This window comes from Haliotis rufescens, unplaced genomic scaffold (genome assembly GCF_023055435.1).
Source record: "Haliotis rufescens isolate VD_foot unplaced genomic scaffold, xgHalRufe1.0.p SCAF_30, whole genome shotgun sequence".
In the NCBI taxonomy this organism is placed as follows: Eukaryota; Metazoa; Mollusca; class Gastropoda; order Lepetellida; family Haliotidae; genus Haliotis; species Haliotis rufescens.
In genome coordinates, this window is record NW_025964002.1 from 968,474 (window position 1) to 982,913 (window position 14,440).

Here is a 14,440-nt window from a genome sequence, read left to right on the forward strand (position 1 = left end):
CCCCCCATACAATCAAGTGGAGCTAAAGATATATGGTTGGTCGCCTGTTCTTTTTGTGTTCAAACTGAAGATACGTACATATAACACAGCAGTGAATGGAGATCTACCAGACTGAGAAACACACCCCTATCCTAGCCCGGATCTTAACGCGTCCCCAATGCAATGCCAGTGTCACCTATGCATGCCTTTGTCCCCGCAACACACGACTGACAACGATTTACAAAAGACCTCAGTTTATCGCATATGACTTGACATTCCAACCAGGAAGTATGGTGTAATGGGGTAACCCAGAATTTGCATCTACTTCCTCCATGAGCTCGCATACCGCTTGACGCACACAGGCAGCTAACTCACTTCCCGACGGGCGCCCTACACGACACCAGCTACCACGGTAAGTACACGCCACTACATGGGTACTAGTCGAGACATGACGGGTCCTATTTCGCCGTGTTTAGTATACTGTGAGTTATACACGGAATGATCTCACGCCACCCGAGATGTAACCACACCCATCTCTGTTCCAGCGGCACTGTCACGTGATCACAGTGTTTAGGGTGCCGGGTGATTCTATCACCTGTTGGAGTGACCTTGGGGCCGTTTCTAGGGTTACATTTGCAGTGGATATGTCATGTTCAGAAAATGCTTGTTCACATACAGGGTATATTTTAAGGGGGTTTGGGGTTCTTGCCCCAACGGGGTATATTGTTGTGGTTGGGGTAATGTATGGTAAAGGGTACATTTATGGGGATAGGGTAAGGGTATGTATGGCTCGCTATGACCGATACACCCGGTGTTTATTCTCTGTGTCATGTACACATATACAGAGAAGGAAGTCAATTAGTCGTTTCGTTGTGACATTATTACCGTACTTACGCTAATACACTTCCAGGTTATAAACTGTATATTTCAGCAGTGATCCGTTACCCTATTATACGATGACATCCCAAAATAAGCACACGCTTTCCAGTACACGTATTGATCAGTTTCTACAAAGACTGGGCTATTGCGTTTAGTCGAAGTTTATCACCCTTCAACGCTCAGCTATGTCAATCTGGGTATAGTGGAGTGTTGGTTGGTAATCAGTCTACACAACTGGGACACGATGTCATGCATCAACCAAGTCAGCGAGCCTGACCTCCCGATCCCGTTAGTCGCCTCTTACGACAAGTATAGTCACATTTTCGGCAAGCATGGGTTGACTATCCCGGGTCTTCATGGGGCTTCAACATGTAAGGCAGATACATGTGTTTGATATGTGTTGTTGAAGCTGTTCTTGCTTCCTGGTGATTCCGGGCCACATCCCCAGAACCACATCTTCCAGCTGCTGATCGATGAGCCGCACCGTGTGACCCAGTTGAGCCCATGTGGACAGGTGCTCGTGCTGTCGCCCACCGGTCTGCACGGTCAAGGCGTGACGCTGTCAGTACAGTCAGCCGTGGTACAGCGGGAATATTGCTGTCTGCGGCGTAAAACAACACCCAGACTGTTATCTTGTTTTACGTTCCCAGGATGAGTTTCGACACGGATATGACTGCGAGGGTATATGATAGAGCTAATATGGCGCAGATTACATGGGTTGACGACCTGGTCCACAGTTCAGGGAACTATTTCCTTGTGCTGATTGTTTAGTTTGTAGGACCTGTACCGGAGAGACGATGTACAAGCCAAGCATTCGGTCCACCTTAAAATAGATGGACAAGTTGGAGAACGATAAGCCCTTTTATTGTAACTTCTTATGTAGATTTCCTGTCATGTTAAAATACAAGACGATGAACAAATATTTACAAAACATATAAAAACAAAACAAAAAACAGTTACGATGGAAAGTTTTGATAAAAAACAACAATTAACATAATCTATACTCTTTACATCTATACTCTGCCAAAAAAAATCCCGCAAAAGTAGTAAAATCGTAAATATCTGACAGTGTTACCGACATCCATAAAAAAATAAAACCAAAAATGATTTGGTGATTTTTGCATGGATTGGGGTTGATTTGTATGGGAAGAATGGGGTACTGCAGATATTTGGTGAAAACATTGCAAAAAAAACAAAAAAACACGTGAGAGCCTTGCGCCGAAACACACCAACATGACATGCACGTGCAACATCACTTGTTGGGCTATAAAAACGTTGGGTTTTCATTTGCATGTCATCACAATCGTACAGCAAGTGAACAGCGAAAACATGCTACGAATGACGGAAGCCCAACGCAACAACGCCATCGGCCGACTGCAAACAGGAGAATCATCTTCAGCTGTAGCCAGTTTTTACCAAGCACCATTACAAAACTGTGGAACATTTATCAGACACACGGGGCAACACGTGACCTTCCCAGATCCGGTCGACCACGTATCACTACTAGAGCACGGGACAGATTCATACGGCTAAGTCACTTACGTGGAAGAACCGCTACGGCCACCTCCACAACTTCGGCAATACCAGGAATGCGTAGGATATCAGCCCAGACAGTGAGGATCCGTTTCCGCGCTGAAGGTGTTTGCGCAAGACGACCAGTTAAAGGTGTTATTTTGACAGACCTGCATCGCCGGTTTAGACGTCAGTGGTGTCAAGGTCACAGAGTGTGGCCACAACTGCGATGGAGACAAGTTTGGTTTCGTGACGAGTCATGTGTTATACTTGGCTATGCGGATGGTAGACGTCGCGTTTACAGGCGTCGCAGGGAACGTTAGGCACGAAACTGCATACAGCAAGTGGACAAATTTGGTGGTGGTAGTGTAACGATGTGGGCAACCATCTCCTACACTGGAAGAACAGACTTTGTGCAAGTTCTGGGGAATTTAACGGCACAACGTTACACGGATGAGATTCTTAGCCCACGTGTCCTTCCCATTATGCAACAAACGAACGTCATTTTCCAACAAGACAACGCCCGACCTCACACGGCAAGACTGACAACAGCCTTTTTCAGGAATCACCATATCCAGGTCCTGCCATGACTCTCCAGGTCTCCAGATTTAAACATTTATGGGATGTACTGGATCAACGACCGCGAGCACGTCAGCAACAACCACAGAACCTCTAAGAGTTGGCACAAGTACTGCAGGCAGAGTGGGTGAACATTCCCCAGGCCACAATTCAGGATCTGATTGCTTCCATGAGACAACGATGCCAGTCAGTTTCGGACTCTGGTGGCCATACAAGATATTGAGAACAGATGACCTCCACCCTGAAAATCTACTGATCCACGTGCTCCATATAGAACCTGGGTCCAAGACAATGTTGCGTGTCAATTTTGAACAATCGATTACCATCTGTTGTTTATTTATATGATATATAACATATACGTCTAAAATCACTTTTGCAGGTTTTTTTGCAGAGTATATATATATCGAACGCAAAAGAACATACGGCGCGCCATTAATTCCCTTGATGATTCTTATCTGTTAGCAATTACTTTTGCAGATGAAGTCGCTGATCACGCTGACGTTGGTGTTTTTCCTTGCGTTCCTGACTTCGGCGCAAGGCAACCTGCTACTGAAGGAGGCTATTCGGAACGCGTTCTACGGCTTGTTCAATGGCCGTGACGTCAGGACACACGTCACTGATGCCGGCCATGTGCAGAGCTGCGGTAAGATCGATGGGTGATATATGGATGCGTGTGCGTGCGCGTGTGCGTGCGCGTGTGCGTGCCTTTGCGTATGCGCATTCTTTTGCATGCATGGGACGGTATAGATTTTGTGTTCAAATAAATACAACTTAGCTTGATTGTTGATTATCCATTTATCTCCATCATTACATTTGATCATGAAGCAAAATCAACATCGTGATTTGAAGCCTATCCTAGTTATTGAAGACAGTGCTTAAGGCTGCTAGGAGGATATGACACTGCCATGTCACTCACAACGGATGTGGTGACGTCCACGATTGACTAGCATAGCATTGTAAGCCTTGGTATCCATACTCTCAGTGGTAGGTTGCCTGTGGTGCATGCCTGATAAGTCCGGTCACTTCATATGTGCTACACATAATAAGTGTCCTGGATTTCATGATGGCAACCTCATCCTAATATAGTGGCAACCTCATGCTAATATAGTGGCAACCTCATCCTGAAATAGTTGCAACCTCATCCTAATATAGTGGCAACCTCATCCTAATATAGTGGCAACCTCATCCTAAAATAGTGCCAACCTGATCCTAAAATAGTGGCAACCTCATCCTAATATAGTGGCAACCTCATCCTAATATAGTGGCAACCTCATGCTAATATAGTGGCAAGCTCATCCTAATATAGTAGCAACCTCTTCCTAATATAGTGGCAACCTCACCCTAAAATAGTGGCAACCTCATCCTAATATAGTGGCAACCTCATCCTAATATAGTGGCAACCTCATCCTAATAGAGTGGCAACCTCATCCTAATATAGTGGCAAGCTCATCCTAATATAGTAGCAACCTCTTCCTAATATAGTGGCAACCTCACCCTAAAATAGTGGCAACCTCATCCTAAAATTGTGGCAACCTCATCCTAAAAAGTGGCAACCTCATCCTCATATAGAGGCAACCTCATCCTAAAATAGTGGCAACCTCATCCTAATAAAGTGGCAACCTCTTCCTAATATAGTGGCAACCTCATCCTGAAATAGTGGCAACCTCATCCTAAAATAGTGGCAACCTCATCCTAAAATAGTGGCAACCTCTTCCTAATATAGTGGCAACCTCATCCTAAAATAGTGGCAACCTCATCCCAATAGAGTGGCAACCTCATCCTAAAATAGTGGCAACCTCATCCTAATATAGAGGCAACATCTTCCTAATATAGTGGCAACCTCATCCTGAAATAGTGGCAACCTCATCCTAAAATAGTGGCAACCTCATCTTAATATAGTGGCAACCTCTTCCTAATATAGTGGCAACCTCATCCTAAAATAGTGGCAACCTCATCCTAAAATAGTAGCAGCTAGTAAGGATTGTAAACTATTCTGGAGAAGACTTCAACAGTGTAATATGTCTCGTGTCATCTCACAGTCAGCATCTCGTCAGCAGCGGGTGGATTACTTCATGTCGCTCCTGTCTGTGGAACCAGTCAACACCCCCCCATGTTTGAATACAGTCGCATCAATGCATAATAATGTATCTGCTTATGTTAGAACCCCCAAAGGTATATCTAAGTGTTTTACCTGTAACATTGGCACCCGTCAAGGATGTGTTTTAAGTCCACAAGTATTTATTATAATCAATAAACAAGTTATCTCCCCTTATGGAAAGATAGGGTGGACAAGGTATCACTGTTACAATGTACCTCGTCTATGAATGATCTGTGCTCCCTCCTGTTTGCTGAAGATGTCTCAGCAAAGTCCGACACCTGTTCACAACTACAGACAAAGATAACTGTACTAGAAAGAGTTTGTAAACATACTGGCATGAAAGTAAATCTGAATAAAACTAAGATTGTTGTGTTTAGAAATGGTCGTCCCTTAAGGTCGTATGAAAAATGGCTTTTTGATGGTGCACCTATAGAATCAGTATCTTTATAGAAGTACCTGGGACTTGTATTCACCCGTAAGTTATTCTGGAGCAAAGCTCCGACCTTTATATATTTAAAAGTATTTAAGTATAGGTGATCTTTCTCAACATTTGAGAACTTTCTATTCTAGATTTAGATGTTGCAATTTCAAGTTTGCCGTTGAGACTGGCAGATATGAAAATATAATTTATAAAGAAGATACTGTATGTCATGCAAGCTTTAAGGCTATTTTGCTGTTGAAGACGAACAGTACATTTTCTGAATTGCGAAACAAGTTTATCATAAAATATTTTAGTAAATATCCTACAATTAACAATTTTATTTCTGTCATGCAGAATAGGAACATTGATGTCATCAGACATGTCGGTCTATTCCTATATCATGTAAACACCCGATTGTAAACATGTCATATAATGCACATGCATGACCATTGTTATTTATGTACCTTGGGCCGGAGGCCTTATACTGAATAAAACTTTCTGTCTGTCTGATTGACAAGCGTTGATGGCGAGGGAAACTATGATACAGGGGATTCAGTAGGATAACGCGACTATGTTAGGAACGAGGTGATATAGCGGTTTCAGGAGTATAAACACGACTATGTTAGGAACGAGATGATATAGCGGTTTCAGAAGTATAAACACGACTATGTTAGGAACGAGATGATGTAGCGGTTTCAGGAGTATAACAACGACTAGGGTTAGGGATCGGAAGACGTCCAGTATTGATTCAAACAAGTCACTCTAGGACAGGGGGGCACGGGTAGCCCAGTCGTCTAACGCGCCGCGATTCGCTGTGCAGAGTTACGTCCCTTGGGCACGCCTGAAACCTATGATCATAAGTTCGAATCCAGGTTCGCCCCGATTATGTTTCTAGGTTTGTCAGCAGCATACCCGGGTTTCACCGAAGTGGTAAACGTCTGAGACCTGCATCACTTCGGGCTTTCCTCCCACATTCAGCTGATACGCCGTGATATAACTGGAATACTGTTAAAAGCGGCGCTTAACCCAACTCACTCACTCACTCACTCACTCACTCTAGGACACTATCCCGTTACATTCCAGGCCCACCTGATGCTAATTTCTCTGTGTCGTGGGAGCCCAAGGTTCTCGACCCCGAGGGCAGCATCGTTGTCAACTACACCTATAAAGTCCGTAAGTACCATCGGCAACGCTCAAGTAAGACTCTTGTTCATGTGATTTGATGTCAATCATTTCCATGCAGGGTTAACGTAAGACGTTGGTAGCGTATCAGGGCAAAGGAAACTGCCTTCGTATTCGTATCCCGGTTCGTGTCTATCTTGTTTCAAGGTTTGTCAGCACCATCCCATTAATTCATGTTTGTATGCCCATTATGTTTTAGCTCACGACTTCAAACAGGGAACAGCTGACGTGGCACTGTACTTCAACAAGATAAAAAACCCTATCTTTGACGACACATTCCCTCTCACCTGTAAGGACATTAAAAAATACTTCCACTGCCCTTTCATGGCCGGACGTAAGTATTCATTAATATCACTTTTTTTCGTTACTCAAAATGAGAGTTCAAAATTACGATTTTTTTTGTAAAAAATGACTATTTACATATTAAGGAATGTCATCAACTTAGTGTAAATTTATTGAATGCGTCGGTATCTTGTCCTTTCTCTCCACAAGTTATTGAGCACTTGTCAGAGGCACGCTGCTACTGCTGTGTTTCTATATACACGTTATTGAGCGCCTGTCAGAGGACCTACATATTTGAATGAGGGCGGGAGGGTAAATGAGTGTTTGAATGAGGGTGGTGGGTTATTGAGTGATTGAAGTAGGGTGGTGGGTAAATGAGTGATTGAATGAGGGTTGTGGGTAAATTAGTGATTGAATAAGTGGGTGGGTAAATTAGTGATTGAATGAGGGCGGATGGGTAAATGAGTTATTGAATGAGGGTAGTTGGTAATTGAGTGATTGAAGTAGGGTGGTGGGTAAATGAGTGATTGAATGAGGGTTGTGGGTAAGTCAGTGTTTGAATGAGGGTGGTGGGTAAATGAGTGATTGAATGAGGGTGGGTAAATTAGTGATTGAATAAGTGGGTGGGTAAATTAGTGATTGAATGAGGGCGGATGGGTAAATGAGTTATTGAATGAGGGTAGTTGGTAATTGAGTGATTGAAGTAGGGTGGTGGGTAAATGAGTGATTGAATGAGGGTTGTGGGTAAGTCAGTGTTTGAATGAGGGCGGATGGGTAAATGAGTTATTGAATGAGGGTAGTTGGTAATTGAGTGATTGAAGTAGGGTGGTGGGTAAATGAGTGATTGAATGAGGGTTGTGGGTAAGTCAGTGTTTGAATGAGGGTGGTGGGTAAATGAGTGATTGAATGAGGGTGGGTAAATTAGTGATTGAATAAGTGGGTGGGTAAATTAGTGATTGAATGAGGGCGGATGGGTAAATGAGTTATTGAATGAGGGTAGTTGGTAATTGAGTGATTGAAGTAGGGTGGTGGGTAAATGAGTGATTGAATGAGGGCGGATGGGTAAATGAGTGCTTGAATGAGGGTGGTGGGTAAATTAGTGATTGAATGAGGGCGGATGGGTAAATGAGAGATTGAATGAGGGTGGTTGGGTAAATTAGTGATTGAATGCGGGTGGGTGGGTAAATGAGAGATTGAATGAGGGTGGTGGGTAAATGAGTGATTGAATGAGGGTGGTGGGTAAATGAGTGATTGAATGAGGGTGGTGGGTAAATGAGTGATTGAATGAGGGTGGTGGGTAAATGAGAGATTGAATGAGGGTGGTGGGTAAATGAGTGATTGAATGAGGGCGGATTGGTAAATGAGTGATTGAATGAGGGTTGTTGGTAAATTAGTGTTTGAATGAGGGTGGTTGGGTAAATTAGTGATTGAATGCGGGTGGATGGGTAAATGAGAGATTGAATGAGGGTGGTGGTTAAATGAGTGATTGAATGAGGGTGGGTGGGTAAATTAGTGTTTGAATGAGGGTTGTTGGGTAAATTAGTAATTGAATGAGGATGGTGGGTAAATGAGTGATTGAATGAGGGTGGGTTGGTAAATGAGTGATTGAATGAGGGTGGTGGGTAAATGAGTGATTGAATGAGGATGGTGGGTAAATGAGAGATTGAATGAGGGTGGTGGGTAAATGAGTGATTGAATGAGGGTGGTGGGTAAATGAGTGATTGAATGAGGGTGGTGGGTAAATGAGTGATTGAATGAGGATGGTGGGTAAATGAGAGATTGAATGAGGGTGGTGGGTAAATGAGTGATTGAATGAGGGTGGTGGGTAAATGAGTGATTGAATGAGGGTGGGTGGGTAAATTAGTGATTGAATGAGGGTGGTGGGTAAATGAGTGATTGAATGAGGGTGGTGGGTAAATGAGTGATTGAATGAGGGTGGGTGGGTAAATTAGTGATTGAATGAGGGTGGGTGGGTAAATTAGTGATTGAATGAGGGTGGTGGGTAAATGAGAGATTGAATGAGGGTGGTGGGTAAATGAGTGATTGAATGAGGGTGGTGGGTAAATGAGTGATTGAATGAGGGTGGGTGGGTAAATTAGTGTTTGAATGAGGGTGGTGGGTAAATTAGTGATTGAATGCGGGTGGGTGGGTAAATGAGAGATTGAATGAGGGTGGTGGGTAAATGAGTGATTGAATGAGGGTGGTGGGTAAATGAGTGATTGAATGAGGGTGGTGGGTAAATGAGTGATTGAATGAGGGTGGTGGGTAAATGAGAGATTGAATGAGGGTGGTGGGTAAATGAGTGATTGAATGAGGGCGGATTGGTAAATGAGTGATTGAATGAGGGTTGTTGGTAAATTAGTGTTTGAATGAGGGTGGTTGGGTAAATTAGTGATTGAATGCGGGTGGATGGGTAAATGAGAGATTGAATGAGGGTGGTGGTTAAATGAGTGATTGAATGAGGGTGGGTGGGTAAATTAGTGTTTGAATGAGGGTTGTTGGGTAAATTAGTAATTGAATGAGGATGGTGGGTAAATGAGTGATTGAATGAGGGTGGGTTGGTAAATGAGTGATTGAATGAGGGTGGTGGGTAAATGAGTGATTGAATGAGGATGGTGGGTAAATGAGAGATTGAATGAGGGTGGTGGGTAAATGAGTGATTGAATGAGGGTGGTGGGTAAATGAGTGATTGAATGAGGGTGGTGGGTAAATGAGTGATTGAATGAGGATGGTGGGTAAATGAGAGATTGAATGAGGGTGGTGGGTAAATGAGTGATTGAATGAGGGTGGTGGGTAAATGAGTGATTGAATGAGGGTGGGTGGGTAAATTAGTGATTGAATGAGGGTGGTGGGTAAATGAGTGATTGAATGAGGGTGGTGGGTAAATGAGTGATTGAATGAGGGTGGGTGGGTAAATTAGTGATTGAATGAGGGTGGGTGGGTAAATTAGTGATTGAATGAGGGTGGTGGGTAAATGAGAGATTGAATGAGGGTGGTGGGTAAATGAGTGATTGAATGAGGGTGGTGGGTAAATGAGTGATTGAATGAGGGTGGGTGGGTAAATTAGTGTTTGAATGAGGGTGGTGGGTAAATTAGTGATTGAATGCGGGTGGGTGGGTAAATGAGTGATTGAATGAGGGTGGTGGGTAAATGAGTGATTGAATGAGGGTGGTGGGTAAATGAGTGATTGAATGAGGGTGGTGGGTAAATTAGTGATTGAATGAGGGTGGGTGGGTAAATGAGTGATTGAATGAGGGTGGTGGGTAAATTAGTGTGAGAGTGAGTGATTGAGTGTGGGTTGGCGGATGGATGAGTGATTGATTGATACACATTGTAGTAATATTCAGACATATCACGGCCAGGGCACACAAGCCATCTACCACAGTGCCCATGTATGGAAACGAACCCAGATCTTCTGTGCGACTCGATACCCACTAGGCTACCCAACTAGCGACTTTCCCCTGATGTTTCATTAAGTATTTAAATGCATTTACTATGCATTTGTGATTCTATAATGTTCAATTCTTGATTTTACAGCGACTGTCCATGGAAGCTACCCCTACTCTAACCTGCTCATCCTCAAAGGTTATGATGTACGTATATTTGTTACTGAAGGCGGCGTATTGTCGCATCAGCATGTTTGCGGTCATATTAATTAGGGGATGAATTCCCTGATAAAGCTCAGTCATTCAAATCATGCTGCTACACAGAACTTCTAGGGTGAGTGAGTGAGATTGTTGTTTAACGCCCTAACTCATCAATGTTCTAGCTATATGACGGAAGTGAGTAAATAATCAAGTCTTGACCAGACAATCCAGTGATTGATATCATGAGCATCACAATCGAGATACGATGACATGCATCAACCAAGTCAGCGAGCCTGACCACCCGATCCCGTCAGTGGCCGCTTACGACAAGCATAGTTGCTGAAGAACAATTCTACCCCGGATCGTCCCGGGGTTTTAACAATGATTGAACCCTAAAACCACATTTACCATTAATATGGACCACTCATCATTTCATTGCATGTCTCGATTCTTCTGCCAAAGTCCAAAGATGATGCTTGTTAGTTCGTGGTTTCATTTCCTTTAGTCTGAGAAAACCACTTGAATAATGAACGACGGGCGAGTAAAAACGATTTTATCCTGATTGTCCACTTAAAGTGGGGCGAGTGGTTAAAGCGTTCGCTCGTCACGCCGAAGACCAGGGTTCGATTCTCCACATGAGTATAATGTGTGAAGCCCATGTCTGGTTGCCCCGCCGTTATATTGCGGGAGTATTGCTTAAAGCAGCGTAAAACCATACTTACTCACTCACTCACTCACTCCACTTAAAGTGTTAGGACCAGCTGACCTGGAAACAAAGGGTTGAAGTCGATATAACAATTGTCTGACATAACAATTTAATAACAATTGAACAATTGACTAACAATTGACCCCGCCATATGCTACACATTGTAGTGTAGCATAGGAGTCGTCCGAGATTGTGTTCATTCATTGGAACTTCGTTGGCGATAAATGGATTAATCCAGAACGTAAGCCCACTCGATACTGACATCTGTGATTGGTTAAAGTGGAACGTGTTCTGTTCCAGGGGGTGTACAAAGCCAAAGTGAATGTCAAGAATCAGGACGGAAAGGTGATGATCTGCGCCATCGCTGTGGTGGAGATCAGAGGCAAGGACTAAGACAACCCTCATCTGCTGTTACTTTCCCTGAAGACCGATCTCAACTTGAACTCAAATTTAAGATAGAAACTTCAAATTCTCTCTTTTAAGATAGAAACTTCAAATTCTCTCTTTTAAGATAGAAAATTCAGACTGACGTCCCTTATAACAAGGAAGCAAGTACCTGCCGTTAGTATTCCCGCGATATTTGTTACTTGTGTGACCAGGTTTCCACTCAGTGAGATGTTTCACCAACGTAATCCCGCCCAATCAACACCAGAATGAAAGAGCACAAAACCTCCATCATTAAATCATCTTATCACTTATCCTGTTTAATTGGCTTCGTGTCCCATTGGCTTCCACCTGTGTGTTCTCTGTCCATCATGTTGTGACAGCATCATCCCTTTGTTGTCACACCTACCTATGTCATCCCACTCATGTATGCAATTGTTGTTACTGTTAATCCTCTACTGTCAATCCTCCACCTACTATAGTTATTATATACATATGAATGAAATACTGGAATTTATCAGTGACGATAGATCAAGTTATCAGTCACTAGTGACTAATATAAACAAGGTGCCGGAACTACTTTCTCCTGAATCAAAACATTGCGTTTACGTCAGGTGCCGACTGTCTCAACCGCAGGTGCATAACTTCTCTTCAACTGACCACAGGAACTCTTTGACGAGTCTGATGTCTGGAAATAACATCTATGGCAATGTTAATATCACTCTTGCGCCGGACATGCTTCGCCAGACATTAGGCACAACTGGCGACAGCGAGACGTACCGCCGAGGCGAGAAGCGCCCGCTTGAATTTTCCGAGAATTGAACTTTCCTAATTTAATTCATGACAGCAAGCAACAATGTTTCAGTTAAAATGTTCAGGGTTCTATAACTGTGTCACTCGTGAAAATATTAGACTCTCCCCACTTCACTCGATGAGATAAAAGTGGTATTTGAGAAAACACATTAAATATCCTCTATATATTCTGTACTATGTCCCTCATTCAGTCTTGCTTGACAACAGTATTTATAGGGATCTATACTGAAACGTCGCTTTTAAAGAAGTTGTTATCCATAAAATTGTGTCTACCTTGTCAATCGTCAACTTATTATGCCCCGCCCAACAAAGTTGGCGGGGATATAGAAACGGGCTCCGTCCGTCCGTCCGTCCATCCTTACGTCCGCCCGTACGTCTGTCCGTACGTCCGTCCGTCACCTTTCGTTTCCGGAGCATAACTCATAAACCGTTCAATATTTTTTCATCAAACTTTGCAGGTTTGTCAGGTACATACTGAACTGGTGCCTTTTGCTATTTAGAAATTTTAGAATTTTTAATTTTTTACGTTTCCATGGCAACAAGATGGACTTAGGTTCTGTGAGGGTAGGGTTCGTTTCCGGAGCATAACTCATAAACCGTTCAATATTTTTTAATCAAACTTTGCAGGTTTGTCAGGTACATGCTGAACTGGTGCCTTTTGCTATATAGAAATTTTAGAAGTTTTTTATATTTTACGTTTCCATGGCAGCAAGATGGACTTAGGTTCCAAACTCTTCTTTTGTTTTACAATTTTCAGGTCAGGGTTTGTTTAGATTTAATTATGTGATAAATTCTGCAACAGGGGCGGGGGATATAGCCACGTTAGTGTCAAACTCTTGTTAGTAATGCCTATCTAACAATGTAGGGTTGATAAGAATAAAAAAATACATACAAAATGAATTTATCATTGACAATGATAACAAGCATCATTGTTTTGACTCGTTTGAAGTCACACAATACCCTACATGTACAATAGGTCTTCAGCAACCTTGCCGTAAAAGGTGACTATGCTTGTCGTAAGAGGCGACTAACCGGATCAGGTGGTCAGGCTCGCTGACTTGGTTGATGCATGTCATCGTATCCCACTTGCTTGGGATCAATCATCGGATTGTCTGGTCCAGACTCGATTATTTACACAGACCGCCGCCATATACCTGGAATATTGCTGGAGTCGGCGTTAAACAACAAACAAACAAACAAACAAACAAACATGTACAATTGTAGAAATGTGAGGGTTGAATCGTCTCAATCAATGATCGAAGCAAGTGAATCCAGTCCAATGGTTTGACGTCTTCGCTGGTCTGCTAGCACTAAGGACATTACTTCTTCATTTATTTCTTAACACACTGCTTAATACGCACGCAGAGGCACGTGATATGCCGATCTCATTTTAAATATATGGAAACTTTCCATAACCGTGAGGACGTTCTGCATAAACCAGAGTCCATAGTACGAGTCCAACTAGAGCAAGACCATGTGTTTAGGAACCACAGACATGGCTGAAATATTGCCGATGTGACGTAAAGCATTAACTCACTCACTCACTCACTATGAACCACAAATGAAATAGTGATGTTAGTGAGGTAACGGGTGAGCCTGGCACTCATCACAAACACACGCAAAGGCAAGGTGATTACTCACCTGAACAACCATGGAAACATATGGTACAAGTCCAAATAGAGAATTGTGGACCTTACATGATGTCATGTAAGTAAATCCACAAACACTTAAGTCAATTGAGCAAATTGGTTTTCTGTGACAAGTCAGAAATGCGCAGTGGTGTGTGATCCTTAGAAAATGGACAAACGTGAGAAACACGCCGTGATCAGGTACCTGCAACACAAGGGAATAAACAGCAGTACTGTGCAACACTCGGGAATAAACAACAGTACAACAGAAGGAATAAACAACAGCACTCCACTATGAAATATACATCAGCACAGCACCAGGTGATTTACAACGGCGCCTCACCACGGGGATACACAACGGCACAGCATCAAGGGGATGCACAACCGCGC

At 43.1% G+C, this 14,440-nt stretch overlaps 1 protein-coding gene across 1 annotated transcript; it reads left to right on the forward strand.

Annotated features, from left to right (window-relative positions):
* The first annotated feature begins 209 nt into the window (after positions 1-209).
* LOC124152214 lies at positions 210-11,923 on the forward strand. The gene is made up of 6 exons (XM_046525060.2): positions 210-391; positions 3,427-3,592; positions 6,552-6,641; positions 6,850-6,984; positions 10,470-10,525; positions 11,526-11,923. Exons 2-6 carry the CDS (start codon positions 3,427-3,429, stop codon positions 11,616-11,618), a joined length of 540 nt encoding a protein of 179 aa, XP_046381016.1. The 5' UTR covers positions 210-391; the 3' UTR covers positions 11,619-11,923.
* Positions 11,924-14,440: the final 2,517 nt, after the last annotated feature.

Coding starts and splice junctions, on each gene's coding strand:
- LOC124152214 (XM_046525060.2), top strand. CDS start 3,427: ATGAAGTCGCTGATCACGCTGACGTTGGTGTTTTTCCTTGCGTTCCTG. Junction 6,642..6,849: donor CAACTACACCTATAAAGTCC/GTAAGTACCATC, acceptor ATTATGTTTTAG/CTCACGACTTCAAACAGGGA. Junction 10,526..11,525: donor TCATCCTCAAAGGTTATGAT/GTACGTATATTT, acceptor GTTCTGTTCCAG/GGGGTGTACAAAGCCAAAGT.